The sequence below is a fragment of the Spinacia oleracea genome, chromosome 1 (genome assembly GCF_020520425.1).
Source record: "Spinacia oleracea cultivar Varoflay chromosome 1, BTI_SOV_V1, whole genome shotgun sequence".
Classification (NCBI taxonomy): Eukaryota; Viridiplantae; Streptophyta; class Magnoliopsida; order Caryophyllales; family Amaranthaceae; genus Spinacia; species Spinacia oleracea.
The window spans coordinates 16,782,358-16,801,742 of NC_079487.1; the positions used below are offsets into that span (position 1 = coordinate 16,782,358).

The following is a 19,385-nucleotide window of genomic DNA, read 5'->3' on the forward strand; positions in this document are numbered from 1 at the left end:
CAAATACTAAACCATTTTTTTAAAACTCGAAATTATGCTTATAGAGTTTGGGGGTGTGGTAATAGTAGATGTCATATATGTTTCAAAACAAAAATGCATCCATGTTTGTCGGTTTTTAAGTCGTTTGTAAAAGAACTAAAAAAATGATGACGCTTGAGGCAAGTCAGGCAACAGGATGCAAAGAAGATGCACCGTTGATTTAAATGGGCTAAAAAAATTAATATAATGATAGCTTTAACTAATACCAACCTCATTAGAAGAAATATTTTTCCAAAAAACAATGGGGTGGACATGAATTAGAAGTTCATAACATAATTTTAATTTCCACCCACCTATAGAAAAATAATAAAATTCTTCAAAATGAAGAAATTTAGCAAAATAAGTCAGGGAGGAATACCGGTCTATAAAAAATTGTAAACATGTAGGTTTAATAAATAGTCAAATTCATTAACCAGAGAATTATAACCATCTGAAACGTTTCTCATTCTTGATTCGTCTAATTAAATTGTTCTAAACAGTGGTAAACTAAAATTGGAAAGGGAAGGATGAAATGTTGAGGTGACTTATTATGTTTTAAATGAAGAATTGATTATATATTCTTGGCCACATGTCTTCTAAGTGGTCATGATCAAAATGGTGTTGCTCACGTGTCGTAAAAAGAAAGTTGGTTTTCTTTTTTAAATACTAGGTATTGATGTAATTTAAATTTTAAAAAAAATGTAATTTCTAACCATTATCAGGCACACACGTAAACACTAGTGGGTTGAATACAAGTAAGGGTGTGTTTGGCCATAGCATTTGAAGTAACATATACCGTCTTGACCTATTTGAGATGTTATATTTAAAATTTGTAAATGTTCGGCAATGTAGCGTCTTCGATAACGGTTAGCGATAGAGATAGAGATTAGGTATCCTTTCCAACGTTAAAATGTGTAGCTTTTGATAAATTGGTAGTTCAAAAAATTAAATAGCTTTTATTATATTTTAAAATATCAACTGCAGGGGCGGAACCATAAATCATATACATGGGGCAAAACTTAACTTATATTTATAACAATGAGAATCAAAAATAAAATACAAAAAACAAGTATAAAAATGAGAGAGTTTAGATTTGAACCTTGTACCTCCAACAAACTCTAACTACTAAGGTGAAATAACCATTTGAACTATATTTGACATGTGTCTTAACGTTACATATTTTATTGTTAAATATATCATGGGGGCCATGGCCCCCGTCAGCCCCCTAATTCCGGCCCTGATCAACTGCTACTTTTAACACTCAAATTGTTACCCTCTACTTTGACAGATAACCGTTACCCACTACTATTCACCACTACCCGCTACACCAATAGAATACAGCTACCCATTACTCAACCGCTAACCGCTACTACTAATTTTGTCGAACCACAGCTAAATACTAAAACTAATTACTCCGTACTTTGTGAAAGCAGACAGCTGCAGCAATGCCCTTTGTCAAATACTACAGCTTAAAAAATAAATTAAAGTTTGACGAATATTCATTAAGGAATTTTTCATATTTACCACCTTTTAAGTTTCATGTTTTTGTATTTACCACCTTATAAAATGTTATTTCATATTTACCACCTTAATTTTATGAAAAGTTTCGTATTCACCACCTTTTAACGAATTTCATCAGATTTTTCATCCATGTGAACTCCACTTAACCAACTTCTTTAACTTTCCTCATCTTTTAGTGGGTTTTCAATTGAAGAAGTTAGTTAAACAAGGTTCACATGGGCCGAAAATTTGATGAAAACCGCTAAGAGGTGGTGAATTTAAAATATTTCATAAGATTAAGGTGGTAAATATGAAATAACATTTTATAAGGTGGTAAATACAAAAACATAAAACTTAAAAGGTGGTAAATATCAAAATATCCATTCATTAATTCTCAACCTTTTGCCATTAATTCGTGGACAAACCACAGCCAGATTTAACATACTATTACTAACCCATCAAATACATTAAATGTGACCAATAAATATTTGTTGGATTGCTCAACCTCCTCTGTTGTGTTAAATAAAAATAGAAATTTATTTTGCGTAAGTTTTTGTATTTTTTTTCCAAGGTCGGAAAATGGAGGAATACCAAGAACCATTGTTGTTAACAAGAGAGGTTTCGGAGAAGAAGAAGAAAACGTATTATGATGAGAATTGCGAAGGATGCCAAGTTCAGAGGCGAAAAGCAGAGAACCCAGATGTTCCTTGGCGTCATTTCTTCTTCATCTGGGTTATTACCCTCACTGCTGGTATTTTTTTTCCTATTCTCTATCTGTTTTGCTTTGTCGATCATGTTCGGATTTGAATATAATTGTATGTGTCCGATTTACAATAACTTATACCGAGACTTTCTGTTACTATGTCTAGGCTTATATATTGTTTTAAGTTAACAGAATAAAGTAAGCATGTTTGGTAATAGAGTTTTAAGTGATGGAAATGAAGTCACTTAATAATTTTCATTATCTAATGGTTGGTTGAAGACTAGTGATAACCTGATTCAACAGAGTGGTGCGCTAAAATCAGTTTTCGAAATTTCAGTATCGTGGAGTAGTATTATACAACTATACAAGGTACAACAATATTATTCCTATTTGTTTTCCCAATTAAGGTATTTGCATTAGTTATTGTTGTAGCTTAGCTCCTTTTTTTAAAAAAAAGAAATACATTTTTGGTATAAATTCCATTTTTTGGTACGTTTCTATACGATATTATACAATACACCAATTAAGTAGGAGTTCAAGGAGTAAAAATCTAAATGTTCTTGAAAATTAACCCCGCTTATTCAGTACTTCCTCTATTTCTTATTTTAATTTTTCACAGTATAATTACTAACTTTGACTAATTTTATTACTAATAGGTAAAGAAAAAATTAGTATTTTTAATTGTTATTGGGTTTATAGTGAGGAACTCTTAAATGACTCTTAATAAGATCAAGGGAAAAAAAAAAAAATTCTTAGGGGAGAAATGAGAGTTAGTGTTACATCAACGTCTTTTGCATAAAAATAAAACTTTTAAAAAAAGGTTAAGAGAAAATAAAAATAGTGTGAAGAGCTGGGTGTATTTTCACAATTTTAGGAGGGAATTCTTATTTGAAATTGAAGCTTAGGTAGAATAACAGAGAAATTAAAAATCATTAAAATAAAAATCTGCCATTATTGTTGCTCTTACAATTTTTCAATATCTATAAAGCTAAAACTAGAAGAAAAAGGAGTTTTTGCACTTTTTTTTTTATAATACTATAAATAGAATACCTAAATTCTTCTCCACAAATAAAAATAAAAAATTCTTTGAAAGGTGGTGGTAGTTTGTGTCAGCAATTTTGGAGCACAACTGCCGACTACAAAGTATGTCACCACTTTTAAAAGAGGTTCCATCGAATTGTATTCCTCATTTTGAAATAATTGAAAAAATGGTCCATTCTCTCATTCGTCACCCCTAACAAGAGGATTCTAATTTTTGCCCCGCATTTGCAAGGGTCTTCGTCCTTGCCCTACATGGCTACATATAGACCTGTCAAACGGGTCGGTCGGGTCGGGTTGTAAAAAATTATTTTCGGGTTCGGGTTAGATCGGGTCGGTCACTTTCGGGTTCGGGTTTACAAATGCTTGTTCAAGACCCAGAACTTTCGGGTTCGGGTCGACCCAACGGGTTGAGAGATTTTAAAACGCGCATTATATTTTCATTAATTTAGGTGATAAATATACAAAATATGGGTACAAATTAACAAATTTTCCTACACAAGTTTATATTTAGTCAAATTCAACCATAAAATGGCGTATAATTCAAATTAAAATCATATTACACACAATGATAGTAAAAACAGCGTGTTTATTATGCTTAAATTTTCTCATAATCGCATTTATTACTATAAATACAACGATTTTCAATCGGTCGGGTCCAAAACGGGTTCGGTCGGGTTTTGACCCATTACTTTTCGGGTTGCTCGGGTTCGGATAAAATCGGGTTACGGGTCACAAAATCTTGTTCAGGACCCAGTATTTTCGGGTCGGGTTCGGGTCGGTTTTCGGGTCGGGTCGATTTTTGACAGGTCTAGCTACATATCACGTTGGAGATTTCCAAACGTCTAAAAATTTTCCTTTCAACATTACCCATTCCAATTTCCAAACAAGCCACCTAACTATTCAATTGACATCATGTTGGTCATTTGGTACTCTTTGTGAGTCGCATTCTTTAAATGATATCAATGAGTTATTAGTGTAGTGGTAAAGATTCAAAATCTGTGTACGACATATAACTATAATTTCAAATCGCCTCTCCATTTGTAAAGCTAGATACCCTTAGGCTCGGACCCACCTCCACTTTAGTAGGTACCATGCACATAGGCGCTTAATGCCTTGATGCTTATCCTAGGGTGAAGACTTGGTGCTAGTACAATATTTTTGGTGCATGTGATGCTTGTACAAGTACGTTGTGATAGTTTCATTTGGTGTATTATTACAATCAACTAGTATAGTACCCGTGCGATGCACGATTTCTAATCCAAATATAAATTTATATGAAATATCATAGACAATTATCATCAAAATAGAGCTTATTGATATTCTGCAATTTAAAGTTAATGATGGATAGATTAGTTATTGCTCATTCGGTGTCTTATTTATTAAAACAATTAAAACAAATAAGGTACATAAACAAAATTATTAATTTTCATTCTCATTCACCACATGTGTCAAACATAAAGTTATCTCACCCACCCTTCATTTTGATACTTCGTAGTAATACCCCCTTAAACCTCGCACAATCGCCTCATCAATATCATTACCCGATCACTTAACACCTCCTACACCATTTACTTTATTCAGTTAGAGATGACTTTAAGGCGGACAGGGGTTGCACACCCGTAACCTCCTACAATTCTCATCTTCACCCCCTCCATCCACGATAGGAACGATACCTACCCCTCCTAATCCCCGTCTTGAGAAGTACACAATAAAATTCATCATCTCTTCATCACCCCACTCCCGTGTATTCTCACCAGTCTCAAATCCACCCCTAGACTCATTTTTTTTATATATATAATAGATTTTTGAATTTTAAAACTCTATTCTAGAGTCTTTTCAATTTGTTTGGTTGATTAGAGTAATTGAGTAAATAAAAAAACATTACAATATGTAAGAAATAGCCGTATTCAAGAAAATATTTTTAATTCTTATTGAAAATTATTTTTTTCAAAGCATTTGTTGTTATTTTTATATAAAATAATTTTTTATTGATGAAAATGACTATATATTAGAGTTAATGTATTTAAAAAAAAATAAACCATCATCCGCTATCATCCGATCTACCTGTTTCATATGCGGACAATGGATGGAGGACACATGTGATGGGTTAAGCGGGTGACTAATGGATGCGGGTGGAGGAGATTGATAAACTTGTGGATGCGGGTGAAGCTCCACCCAATTCGAATCCGGCCCATTGCCATCCCTATTTGTCTATGCGAATAAATTTTGGCACTTCAATTAATTAGTGTATTCATAAATCCCTTAAAATTAAATTAAAATATTTTATTAGTGAGTTTTTTTAGCGTATTAGAGTATTAGGTGACCATTATATTTACGGTTGCGTTAAATTTATAAAACCAACCCTAGATATTTTGTGTGTAAATCATTATTATGAAATAGTCTTGTGTCATACAATTTGTAATATGAATGTTTTGTTTCTAGCTTAAATAGTACTCCGTAGTGTAATCTTACTTATTTTCCGTATAATCTAGATGATTTTTTTCCTTTGGAACTTTAATTTTCTTAACGTAGTCCCAAATCCCTCAAATTAATTTATTTTTTTATTTGTGAGTATTTTTTACCGTATAGTTTAGGTGATCAATATATTTGTGGTGGTGTTCATTTATAAAATCACCACCTATAAATTTTGTTTGTAAAATATTATGAAATAGTCTTGTGTTATATAGCTAGTTTAAGGTCTTATAATATGATTTATTTCTAGCTTAAAATATAATGTAGTCTTACATATTTCTCGTATAACCTAGGTGATCTTTTCATAATATTGGTGATTTTTTTTCTTTCTAAGGTGAAAGATTTATGATATAATCAAATAACTTTTTTTTTTTGTGAGTATTTTTTACCATATAGTCTAGGTGATCAATATCTTTATGGTTGTGTTACATTTATAAAATCAACACCTAGATACTTAGTTTGTAAAACATTACGAAGTATGAAATAGTCTTGTGTCATATACCTAGTTTAAGGTCTTATAATATGAATGATCTATTTCTAGCTTAAAATATAGTGTAGTCTTACGTATTTCCCGTATAACCTAGGTGATCTTTTCTTAATACAGGTGATTCTTTTTTCTTTCTAAGGTGAAAGATTTATGATATATTTGATTTTCTACTATGATGTTTATATCTAAGTCATTTTTTATTACCTCTTTAAACTTTACATTTTTTTAAATCTCGGGTCTTCGTTAGCATCCACGTAAGACTTTACCTATTAATTAACCTAATTTACACTTACATCCACAGGTTTTTGTAAATGTATGAGTTGTATATGACTTGTTAAATTAAACAACTATGTAGAAGAAAAATAAATATATACCTAAAATTATGAGCACAGTGGTTTTAGCTTGATTTTATAAATAAAGAAGATTATATGTATATATAAACCAAGTGTAACTGTAATTCGTAAGTACATATTTATAGCAAAAGTTTTAAATGAGATTAATGTATTCATCCTCATTGACCAAAATATAACATATCCATGGTAAAAATTTTATACCTAGTATTCCATATTAATATTTATGTTCTATAAGTATATGTTTTATTAGGAGATTCAAATTAAAACAAATAAGTAATTGATAAAGTTGATTTTTTTTTTTGATAAATGATAAAGTTGATACTTTGAATATTCTAAGTTTGGTAATAATTATTCGTTAGTTTTGTATAACAATCTTTAGTACTATATACTCCGTGTATTTTTTTTTTCTTCTATAGTCAATTTTTTAACTAACTTAAAAAAATAAAAGGCACACAATGAGATGACATGTGTCATACTTAGTGTCTCTTTAATTATTATTTTTTAATAAGCAATTGCACACATAATATTTCTACAGCTGAAGATTACACATATTTGTTTGTATTGTTTCGGGAATAGCTTGTTATTTGTGTGAGAATGGAAAAAAAAAACAGTGTTATTATAATTCCATAAGAAACGTAAACCTTGGCATTATAGAGTTGGATTAATTTCCTTCTATTTTATCATTTATAATTTTTTTGTACCTAGAGTATTATTGTATTAATTCCCATATAGTAAATAAAATATTTTTATTCAAATTAATCTAATATACATATATAAATGAGGCATATTTGCTGAACTATCAGAGCGCCACCTAAGATTACTAATAGTTTCGGCCAATGAAAAATAAGATTTCTAATTTATTTTTGAATTAAAAAATTTGAGTGCCACGTGTATAATTAATTAGGTGCCACGTAGATATTTAAATTAATTAGTTAATTACTAATATATACAATTTCATCCAAAATCAAATGCTCTAATAATTAAAAAATAAATCTAAAATAAAATTCATCTAAAATCAAACATTAATCTAAAATAAAATTCAATCTAAAATCAAACATTAATCCAATATTAGAGCGTCATGTAGAAAATCTAACGGTTTCAGCCAATGAAAAATAAGACTTTAAAATTATTTTTGAATTAAAAAGTTGAATGCCACGTACATAAATAATTAGGTGCCACGTAAATATTTTCATTAAATAATTATTAATATTTCTTATATACAATTTCATCCAAAATCAAACACTATAATAATTAAAAAATAAATCTAAAATGAAATTCAATCCAAAATAAAAAAAAATCAATTTAATCTAATATATAAAAAATAGCAGTTGATATACGTAGGTGTTTTATTTTATCGTAATAATTTAATAGAAACCGTGCATCGCACGGGCTAAAATCTAGTTTATATTAAAAGAGAGGTGAATCATAGGGTGACATTTATCATCACCGTATTAATTTCTTATCTTTTAGTATAATATATGAATTGAAGGCTATAATTATCGAATTTAGTAGTTAAAATATTACAGAGTACTATAGTAACTTTTTTTTATAGACTCTTATTCATATTGTATTAGTTTTCTAATCTATTTGTATTCTAATATATTATGTAAATACAAATCAGTAGATTACTCTAAACCTTTTTTATATAAATATCTTACTATGTACTCCGTATAATGGATTAATTGTTTTATAAAAAAATAATCATATTGGTTATATTTGTTAATAAAATATAGAAAGGATTTTACAAAATATTCCACATGTATAGAATAACATCTTTTTTATTAGGAAAATAGAATCAAATACTTTATAAGGTAAATGTTAACAAAATATTTTATTTTAATTTCTTTTTTATATCTATAAGAGAGGCAAATCAGAGAGTGACATTTGTCAGCTCCACATTAATTTCCTCTCTTTTAGTATATTAATATAGATACTGCCTTGTTTATTATGCCTACCTTTTTTTATTTTTTTGAGAAAGTAAGGAAATGGTCCCGTCAAAATTTTTAAAGAGGTGCACGACACAACACAAGTCTATTGTTGGCTGGGCCCGACACAATGTACGCTTCATGTGAACCATGGCTTGTGCCATGTTCCATTTTTTATAAGCTGAATTAGAAAAACTGATAAGGGGGTCAGGTTGCAAAGCACGAACTTGGTGTGCTCTGACCAAATTCTTTGAATGGTTGGGAGTGAATACGTCGATACAACACGAAGGATTAAGGTGAACAACAAAATTACAGGGAGATACGAACTAATACGAGAAACTGTTAAATTTATTACCCTGTGGAATAGAAAAATTGACTTCTACACTAAAAGCAATCGACAACTATATGAGTAAATCCTCAAAATTATACGCCATTACTTATAAATTGATATTTCATTTCCTTTTTCTCCAATATAGGCAACTCATATGTGAATAACAATTAAATTTCAACGGGAATCATAATTTTTCAATAATGGCGATAATTACCAAAAGGAATACAACTAGTCTACAAATAGGCATAAAAACAAGAGCTGTTTGCATAAATTTAATTATGGCAAGTGATTTGTCCTCTTGCTTGGGCTTTGAGATTTGAGTTTCTTATGGGATTGCTAGGAGTACGTATAGTGTGACCTATAATAATTTTGCGTTGAATCTTGTAATATGTGGAGTAACATTTATGATTTTGTCGTTGACATGAATGTTGGTCTGTTTTTGGTCTTGTTCATAACTTGTGGGGCTTTTATGTTTGCACGTTTGATTTGAGTCCCGTAGTTGCTAACTTAGAGTGAAAGGTTTAGGTAAATTATTGCCTTATTGGTCTGTCTTATTACACTTGAAGACGTACGAGATTTGTTCTTAATTTATTTGTGTACTTGGAACACAAACCTCTGAATTATGAGGATACAACCGCCGTGCAGGTATATAATTGGTGTAATCAAAAGTATATATTTGCTCATAAGCTCACAAGATTGTACTTAGTGTTCTCAAAGTATACGATTGGACAAGAAAGTTAACATAAATGTTTTCTACAAAAAAATTTATATAACATAAAAACCGTTTTACATGCTCCCAAAGCTTTATTACTCCCTCCGTCTCTTTTTGTTTTTTACGTTTTCCTTTTTTGGTATTTCAAAATGTTCTTTACAAATATAAATGACTTAGTATTCTATCAAAATTTGTGTCCAATTATTATTTTAACAAATTAAATTCATTGGGTCATTTAATCTCTCATATTTTTCTATTGGAACATGAAATTTTTCTCATTTCCCAATATCAGAATTTTGATAAAAGCAAAAACATTATAAATAAACGTAATTTATCGTGTTTAAATAAAAAAAATTGAGGAATCTCGAGACAAATTAATTAATCGTTAAAACGCGTGAAAAATAACAAACGTAAAGAACAAAAAGAGACGGACATAGTAGTTTATTACCCTTCCCTTTTGGTAATGAGCGAGAGTTAACAGTTTAAAAGAATCCTACCTTTATAGTGCTCATGTTGGAAGTCGAACTTGAGACTTCAAAGTCAAAAACTCTCATCATTAGAGCAAGATATGTTTTGCCTCACCCGAGTAACTCCATACATTTTTTTTCGTACCGTACCTCTAAATAAAATGACCCAAGTTTGACGCGGACCGAAATTGACAAAATATTACGGAGTATATAATAAATTTTAATAATATTACAGAGTATCACAATAAGTAAATTGGCAGTTTAGACATTAGTATTAAAAGATATATAATAATCTCATAAATCTACCTCACAAGATTTTGAGCCGAACACCGTTGTATTTTAGTTTGGTTCGTTTAATCATAAATGTAAGCATGGCTCATTGAAAAAAAAAAATGATTATAAGTCAATATTTTATCGAACCGTCTCCTTACAGTTTTGTTCGTGTCTACCCCTGCTTCCAAGCCTTAGAGCCTTTCCATTTTGAGAGTGGAGGAAAAGTAAGAGAATCCAACTTTTAGGGGTCGTTTGGTTAGCTTAACAGGAATGTACGTAATGTATGGAGTCTCATACCAGAGAGGCATGAGTTCTATTTCGCATACCAAAGTGCTCACTAGCACAAGATAAGTTTTTCCTAACTCGAGTGACTAGATACATCTTTCGAAGCACAAAGTAAATAACTCATCACCTAAACATGACTCCTTAATTCCTTATTACTTAAATATGACTAGATGCCTACGGAGCAACGTCCAATTAAGCTCCATAATTGGCGAAATACGTCAGTTAAGGAGCATTATCGTAAATATAGTTAAATTATATACGAATATAACATAAAATATTACATATACAGTCGAATTAATATATTACGGAGTAAAAAATAAAATATACTTTAATGCAATATTTTAGTGATAGTATATTTTTAATTTAATTACATTAACGCCTTTAATTAATCTATTTCGTCCATTTAAGGAGATTGACTAGCAATCGACCGCCTAGAGTCCCAGACGGTCCATATTTATACTGGCGCCGAACAAACCAAAATAAGCAGAAAGTAGTTGACAAAAGAAAATCATAGAATATGACCTACTCTCATCCCAATACAATCTGATTGGAATAATAATACTAAAACTAAATCACAAGAATATGATGTAATTACAAAAGCACAAACAAAATACGACACGGTTAATGAAGTTGTCATCATCTACTTCTTACGACATGCTCCTAGGGACACGAGAACTAGATCTCTATGCTCAGATTACTCACCAAAAAGGCATTAAACAAATCATAAATACATTCCCATTTATATTAAACAAACTTCTCTTTTTAGAATTTGTTTTTTTTGGTATTTAAAGGTTAGATTTTTATAGAATTTTTGGGAGAATTAATTAATAAACGAGAACAATGGCTGAGAAGAAAGAACCATTGTTGTTGAAGAACTACTATACTTATAACGAGGATTGTCCAGGTTGCAAAGTTGATAAGCGAAAAAGAGAGAATCCTAATCTTCCATGGCTTCATTTCTTCTTCATATGGATTATTACTCTTTGTGCTTGTAACCCTCTTTCTCTCTCTTTTGTGTTTTGTGTTATATGTATTCTATAGTCATTTTCTGGTGTTCATGCTCTCATTCTAAATTGCAGCTATTTATATGAATTATGAGTTTTAGGTTCCTTTGGCGAATTTAGTGCTTTATTTATTTGTTTTTGGTGTTGGGTTCATGATTTGCATACAAAAAAAACCTACATTTGATTATTAATTTATGAAAGAGCATTGTTATTTTCATGAATGGGGCCAACGTCCTTATGGGATTGGTGTTGTTTTTCATGATGAGAAGGTTTCATGATTAAAAATAAGTTTGTATTGGATTATCCAATCATTTTCTGATTTTGTTAATTAAAAAGCTACATTGAGAACTTCAATTGATTTACTTTTTCCCCATCTTTGTGTTATTTGGTTTGGTGGGGTTTTGTGTTTTGAAAGTTATTGTAGTAACTTTTTTCCTGTTTTGATTGACACCTTTGGTTTATAGGATTATTTTTTCTTAGTGTTGTGTTTCAGGGATTTTTAATCCTTACTAATGAATTGGTTGGGAGTTTGGGATCTTTTTCTTTTGTATCAGTATTGAAATTCGAGTAGTTCATGTCTTTTTATGATAAGCACTTGTTCAACTTATCTCATTATATTCATCAATTATTGGTGGAAGAATTTGATGAAAGTTTGTATTTGCAATGTGGTTGATTTTATAATCCCAAATTTGATTATTTTCAACTAAATTAGTTGGGTAGAGAATGTTAATCCTAGTAGTTGTCATATACTCATATGCCTCCTTGTTTTCTTTTGCTACCTTCTTTTCTTGTTTATTAGGTTTGCATTTAATTGCTAAATGTCAATTGCTTTGTTGTTGTTTCAGCTTTGCCGATTTCATCCATATTTCCCTTCCTTTACTACATGGTAAGTACAGTTTTACCTGTTATATGTAGTATTCATTAGTTTTTTATTTGTTGGCTTTTTGATCTGATGAATGGTATTATACCGTGTAGGTGAGGGACTTCAATATTGCAAAACGGGAAGAAGATATTAGTTTCTATGCCGGTTTTGAGGGTAAGCATAACTTCTTGCATTACCATTTTAAACAAAAATAATTCATGAGGTTCACATTTCAATCTGATATCTTTCTGAATGTATGTTGAAGGATCTGCATTCATGATTGGGAGAACATTGACAGCTGTTTTATGGGGAATGGTGGCTGATCGTTATGGTCGAAAACCTGTCATGATTTTGAGCACATTTTCAGTGTAAGTCGTGCCTTCTGACTCTTTCTTCCTCAGTCCTAAACTACTAACTTGTTCCCCCATCTGTACTGTACCCATTATGATCAATTTCTGGTCTCTTTTTTGTTAGGGATTTGATTGGGATTCCTAACTGATATTACAGTTTGATTTGGTATTTACTCGTTTTAGTGTGATATTCAACACAATGTTTGGCCTGAGCACTAGTTATTGGATGGCACTTCTTGCAAGATTACTTCTTGGAGCTTTCTGCGGCACACTTGGTCCAATGAGGGTATGTTCACATATCAGTTATTGTAGCTTCATGGCTGACATTCTTTTTGTTATATTGAATGCAAAATATGAGTTGATTATAGCAATAAACTGCTTGGTTAATCTGATAAGCTAAAATTTTATTTTTAGAGGCCGTGGCAATATTTTTTATTTATGGTATAGGAAAGAGTTTCTGCTTTAAATTTGTTCCTCGGTCCCTCCAAGTCACATGGTAAGTTATTTGCAACTTTCCTTCGAGGATATCTTTCTTGTACAATATACAAGGCAAAACTTGTCAAGTTTCAATCCCTGTGTGTGCATATTTTCAATGTGTGCATTATATGTGCATTTTCCAATATGAGCAATTATTGTCAATGTCTTATGTGAATAACTTCTATGATTGGTTCAACTTTTGAAACTCACTGATGTGACTTATCAGGCATATGCAACAGAAGTTAGCCGTAGAGAGCATCAATCTTTGGGTGTGGCAATGGTATGGTGATTATAACCTATGCTTAGTTTTTGCAATTCTTTCTCGATAAATTAGCAATGTTGATTGACAATTCAATCCATTTCAGATGACTTCTTCATGGGGTATTGGTTTGGTCATAGGCCCTGCACTTGGTGGTTATCTTGCTCAGGTGAATTTCCAATTCCTGTTAAGATGAAATTCATTTATCTTTTCTGATTTAGGTATATATATGATATTTATTTAATATTACATTCGACTATTCGATTACAATCGATTATTCCATGTTTCCTTTACTTTCATCTAAAATTACAATCGATTATTCGATCTCCCTACCTATTTCTTGTCTATCTTTGGTTATTTATTTGTATACTCTCTTACAGCCTGCTGATAAATTCCCAAGTGTATTTTCTCAAGAATCAATTTTCGGGAGGTATGTCTTTCTTTTTTCCTCCCTTGTTCTGTTTCTGAATCTTTTTAGGCCGTGTTTGGTTCGTAGGAAAATCGTTTTCCAGGGAAAGTTTTCCTAATAGCTTTCCTCTTCAAGGAACCTTCTCCTCCCCACCCTTTCCCCTTCCCCTCCATTACCCTTTTTTTTTTTTTTTTTTCGTTTTCTGTCTTTTCCAGCGGCACCGGACAAAGGGAAATGCAATTTTTAACCTGGTTTCAGGTTGAGGTGTACTTTTCTTTGAAAGTAAAGTTCAGTTCAGAACATTTTCTTTTGAACCAAACATAGCCATAATGCTTCTAACTGCATGCATTTACATTTATTTTATATTAACTTTTTCCAACTTTAATTGTGGTTTGTAGGTTCCCATACTTTTTAGTTAACTTGGTCATATCAATCTTTGCATTCGGTGTATTCATTCTCTGCTTCTGGCTCCCGGTATGGTCTCTTTGTCCATCTCTTTATAATGTATTCTATGGTCACTACTTAATTCTGTTGAATATGTCAATCTTTACCTTCATTCACCGGATTTTAAGCAGTTGGCTCGTCCTTTTTCATGTATTCAGTATTTGGATTGGTAGTGATTTAAATTACCTTGTTTAGTTTTGCAATTCAAATTGACAGGCGGAAGTAGGCTTCTTTTCCTTATGTGCTCCTGTATTAGAGCATCAGCTCTTTGTTTTCTGACTGGTAAATATTTTCTCCAGGAAACATTGCACACATGCACAATAAATGCTGATGGCACAACTAAGGATCTGTCTCATGATATAGAGGATGTTGACACTCAAAAATTGCAAAACGCCGAAGGAACTTCAAATTCGTGGCTCAGCCTTCTTCGAAATTGGCCTTTAATGTCAACTATCATAGTATACTGTATGTTCCAGCTACATGATATGGCGTATATTGAGGTGATTGGAATATTCAACTTATAGACATCATTGGAACTATCAACATCAATGTTAATCATGATTCAATGATTAAATTTTGGATTTTGGATTTTTTCCCTTCTCAGATATTCTCATTATGGACTGTAAGTCCGAGGACTGTCGGAGGATTAAGTTTATCAACTGAAGATGTTGGTCAAGCTCTTGCTGTAGCAGGTATAGCTCCGTTCAGTTTTTATCAACGATAGACAAATTTAACACCATCAACTCTGATTCATGTAGTGTACCTTGTCCATATAAATCTCTGATTATTTTATTTTATTCCAAAAATTATTGCAGGAGTTGGTTTGTTAATTTGTCAACTACTTCTCTACCCATTTTTGGAGAGAAAATTTGGTCCAATCACAGTTTCACGTGTTGGAGCGGTATGGCTTTGAGTTAGTTTGTTTTTCTTCCCACAATGATAATACTTTCTATACTCCCATCTTTTCCTAATTACTGTTTTTTTTTCTGGATTTCTGGTATGAAGGTAATTAGTATTGTATTGCTGTCAAGTTATCCCTTCTTCGCTAAATTAAAGGGCACAAGTCTCTCACTTGTGGTGGATCTAGCTTCTGCACTGAAAAATGTGCTTTCGGTATGTAAATTCTATGTTCATGCAAAATCGAATTTGCTATTACATACTTCCTCCGTTCATAAATACTCGCAACGTTTGTCACTTTCACGCATGTCAATGCACAATTTAGATCGTCAATATCTTAAATTCTCTACAAGTAAAAATTATAAAAAAGTTGATATTTTGAAAATACGTATTGAGACGAATCTAACAAGATCCCACATGATTATGTTTTATTTGACATATAAATCATCAACAGTAGTCAAAGTGGAATATGTGAATAGTGTAAAAATATCAAACGTTGCGAGTATTTATGAACAGAGGAAGTATATTGCAGGTTCCCTTCATAATTTTCCTGAATTTGCTTGCTATTACACTACGATGCTACCTTCATCCTATGAAAAATTCTATGGGATAACTACTACGTATACATTATAATATCTTAAATTTTCTCTACCGTTGTTATAAAGTTGCGCCCCACACCTACCCACCCTCCCTATTTTTTGTCTCCACTTTTTCACTCTCCTTAAATCCCCGCAAAAAAGTCCAATGCATTTTAGTGAGACGAAGGAAGTATTAAACATAGATATCTGTATTCTCTAACTTTCCAATGTGACAGGTTTCAATAACTACTGGATTGTTCCTCCTGCAAAATAGATCTGTGGTAATTTTTTTCATTCTGTTCTCCAGTTTTTTATGCTTATATTTTGTATTATGAAGTCAGTCGAGTTCATTAATATTTCGTGTATCCATATCAGAGCCAACATCAAAGAGGAGCTGCAAATGGACTTTCTTTGTGTATCATGTCTTTCTGCAAAGCACTTGGTCCTGCTGCTGCTGGATCCCTGTAAGTTCCCATGCTCTTCAAGATAATCAATTAGGAGAAAATGTGATCAATTGATAAACACCAATGGTCATTTATTGAGAATCTATATATTACTTGGAATTGGGAAACTTTTTCAGACACGAGAATGTGTCCAAGTGTAGGACTCGGCTTATTTTGTGAAACATATCCATGTTTTTGGTCCAAATTGAATTGTAAAGTGCCCATACCCACGGCCGGGTTGTTAAGAATCCAACACCAGTATGTACTTGAGTGAAATGACAGTCTGAATAGGCTAATTGTATAATGTGGTAACGAAGATGGTCAGAATTCTCTTTTGTCAACTTTTCTTCACTTGGACGTGCAGTTTGCAAACAATGGCACTGCTCTTCACAGCTTTTGTCCGAGCCTAGTAAATATGTACCTTCAGTGTATTTAAGAAAGAGAACAAAATTAAGTAAAAAGGGAACTCTCTATGCATGTTTTTTAGATGTCATGGGATAAGATTCATTCAATATTCTGGCAAATCCATAGCATCTTATATTAGTTAATAATCGTTCTAATATTCTAAGTTCCGTATTTGCAGTCTCTCTTGGGCACAAACGCGTCAGATGGCTAGTTTCCTTCCAGGTATTGCTTTCAAAAACTGTTACTGCGCTTTTGTTGTTGTTTTGGTTCCTCACGTCACGGTAGCATGGAGCTTTTTAGTATTTACCGTTGGAAAATTTTCGATTGCAGGAACTCACATGGTTTTTTTCATACTTAATGTTGTTGAATTTCTTGGATTGCTGATGACTTTCAAGCCTTTCCTTGCAAGCCCTGCTCATGAGTATTTTTAGTTCGAAACCATCAGATTGTAACAGATGCAGAAAAGAAGTTAAACTTCAACACAGAAAGAAGTTCTTCTTCTTCTTCTTCTTCTTTGACAAGCAAGAAAAGCAACAGAAAAGGCAGAAGCTAACCATACCTTGCAAGGCCTCTGCCGGGATTCCGTCTAAGTACTTCACATTCATGACATACTATTAACAGAAGCAGAAAAGAAGTTAAATTTTGGTCATTGAATTCTGATTATTCATGTCTCAACCATCACATTCTGTAGGCTCTACGACCGCTGTTTACGTCTGAGCAATTAGCCTATTAGCAGTGTATCAATTCAGTGTAGGCCTAAGAACAACGAGCCAATTTCTCCTTTATAATGGTTGTTTCTAAATGTGTTTGTAATCAGCTATCAGCATACCTGTTTTTTGATTGTTTCCGAAAGAAATTAATAAAACTTAGGAATTTTGTTACAAAGGTTAGTCATAATTGCAAATCTGACAATAAGTTTCAATGCCTAGTATTTATACAACCAACTAGTTAGTAACTTAGTATCCGGGCAATGCACGGTTTCATTAATTTTTTTTAACAATTAGTTTATTCAAATGCTATATTAAGAGCATGCTTGGTATAGCACTTTTCAAGTGTTCAAAAAATGGAATCAATTAACTAATTCAATTACCTATTGTTTGGTATGAGAGATGGGTAAACACACTCCATTTCCAAAGGGTAACATTTACCACAAATTTGTTACCTCTCCTAACCTTGTGGTAACAAAGTGTTATCCTCCTCAATCCCTAATTTGATACAAGGGATTGCTTTCCTTAAGTATACCAAACAACAAATAATGATAACACTTAACATTATCATTTCTTCTTTTTAAACGTTTCCAATCCATTTCCTTTCCTAGATTCATACCAAGCATTTCCTAGATTCATACCAAGCATGCACTAAAAGTGTAAGGGTCAGTACCTTATAAAGATGCAAATAGGGATTGGTTTTACTCTTTGTAATTCTGGAGTAAAGTACTCTTGTCGCCTTGTTTCTTTGTGTACTGTTACTTCTTAGGCTGTTGCCTTGTTGATGCCCTTGTTGTTGTTCTTGTTTGGGGGGGGGGGGGGGGGTGGGGTGTGTGTGTGCGTTTTCTGTTGCTTGATTGCTTCTACCTTAGCTAGATTGTATACAGCTTGGTTTTTCTTAATATATTGATTTCAAAGTGGACATTAGTTAATAAGTTTGATTTTTAATAAAAGGGGGTCATTTCGTAATTTACTCCACATTAAATATTTTAAGGTAAGAAATATACATATGAGGTTTTGGAGGAAAAAAATTTGCGCTTTAGTATAATGTAGAGATATCGATTGGAATAAAGGATTTCACTTTCCAACCTTCTAGGGGTTGAATCCCACTCGGAGAACTTTGGAGGAGGAGGATTCCCTTATACTTTCCCCCCTTCTCCCAAAGAGTCTAGCTCGGGTTAAGTTAATCCAAGAGGGGTTTCGACGTGATAAAGACTTCATCTTACCTTAAAAAAAAGTTACTCCATATAAAAATCTTGTAAATGTACTATGCAACTAATACATATATGTCTTTTTACTATCCTTATGCAATAGTTATGCATGTAATTTGACATGAAATCTGGCTAAAAATTGAGCACTTGACCTGAACTTTACCGTTGGATAATTGAATTCTAACTTTGATTCTTTATCCTTTTGTTATCTATGTATTTTGAGTCTCCAAAGCAGTGCATACGGGTAGATCTAAAAAAATATTAGTCTTCCGATCTAAGATATGCTCGCTTCAACTTTAAAAATAAGAAGTATATTCAAAGTGTTTTTTATGCATTTAATCAACATTATTTAATTGGAGAACCTAAATCGAACAAATTGGTAAAATAATACCCTACACGTAAGAGAATAGTATATGTTAATCTTGGACAAAACCAGCTGACACAACTCCACGGTCTCCACCTTATAAATATTCCGATCAATAAAATCTTATTTTTTTAGAAAAATAAAAACGAAAATATGGAATCACTAAAAGAGTTTGTAGGGTCATCTGTATCAAAAAATAAAAAACTGGTAATAATACTAACTAAGCCTAATTTTTTTTATTGTTTTGTTTGAGCGATTTCCGTTAATATTGCACAAAGGTACAACAATTCCCAAAATACGTTACTTTTTATGTTAATTCCCACCATACCGTCCACGTCAGCATAGTGAACCGGTCCTTTTTTTTAAAAAAAATAATCAGAGCAAAACCGCTATCTCATATAGTGGTTT

General features: G+C 32.0%; 1 protein-coding gene across 4 annotated transcripts; it reads left to right on the forward strand.

The window, feature by feature from the left end:
* Positions 1-1,944: 1,944 nt before the first annotated feature.
* LOC110777330 (protein ZINC INDUCED FACILITATOR-LIKE 1) lies at positions 1,945-17,585 on the forward strand. 4 transcript variants are annotated; one of them, XM_021981938.2, is made up of 17 exons: positions 1,945-2,269; positions 12,417-12,457; positions 12,547-12,607; positions 12,699-12,801; positions 12,967-13,069; positions 13,487-13,540; positions 13,626-13,688; positions 13,900-13,949; positions 14,327-14,402; positions 14,672-14,872; positions 14,977-15,064; positions 15,188-15,273; positions 15,378-15,485; positions 16,084-16,128; positions 16,223-16,311; positions 16,874-16,917; positions 17,026-17,585. In XM_021981938.2, the coding sequence occupies exons 1-17, from the start codon at positions 2,098-2,100 to the stop codon at positions 17,124-17,126; spliced, it is 1,485 nt and encodes a 494-aa protein (XP_021837630.2). In that variant the 5' UTR covers positions 1,945-2,097; the 3' UTR covers positions 17,127-17,585. The 4 variants fall into 4 exon arrangements, with proteins under 4 accessions (XP_021837630.2, XP_021837631.2, XP_056691075.1 ...); XM_021981939.2 differs by lacking the exon at positions 1,945-2,269 and adding an exon at positions 11,166-11,558; XM_056835096.1 differs by lacking the exon at positions 1,945-2,269 and adding an exon at positions 12,029-12,221.
* The last annotated feature ends 1,800 nt before the right edge of the window (positions 17,586-19,385 follow it).

Excerpts from the sequence above, each read along its gene's own strand:
- LOC110777330 (XM_021981938.2), top strand. The coding sequence starts at position 2,098 with ATGGAGGAATACCAAGAACCATTGTTGTTAACAAGAGAGGTTTCGGAG. Across the intron at positions 12,458-12,546 it reads TTCCCTTCCTTTACTACATG|GTGAGGGACTTCAATATTGC; the intron begins GTAAGTACAGTT and ends TATACCGTGTAG. Across the intron at positions 12,802-12,966 it reads ATTTTGAGCACATTTTCAGT|TGTGATATTCAACACAATGT; the intron begins GTAAGTCGTGCC and ends TACTCGTTTTAG.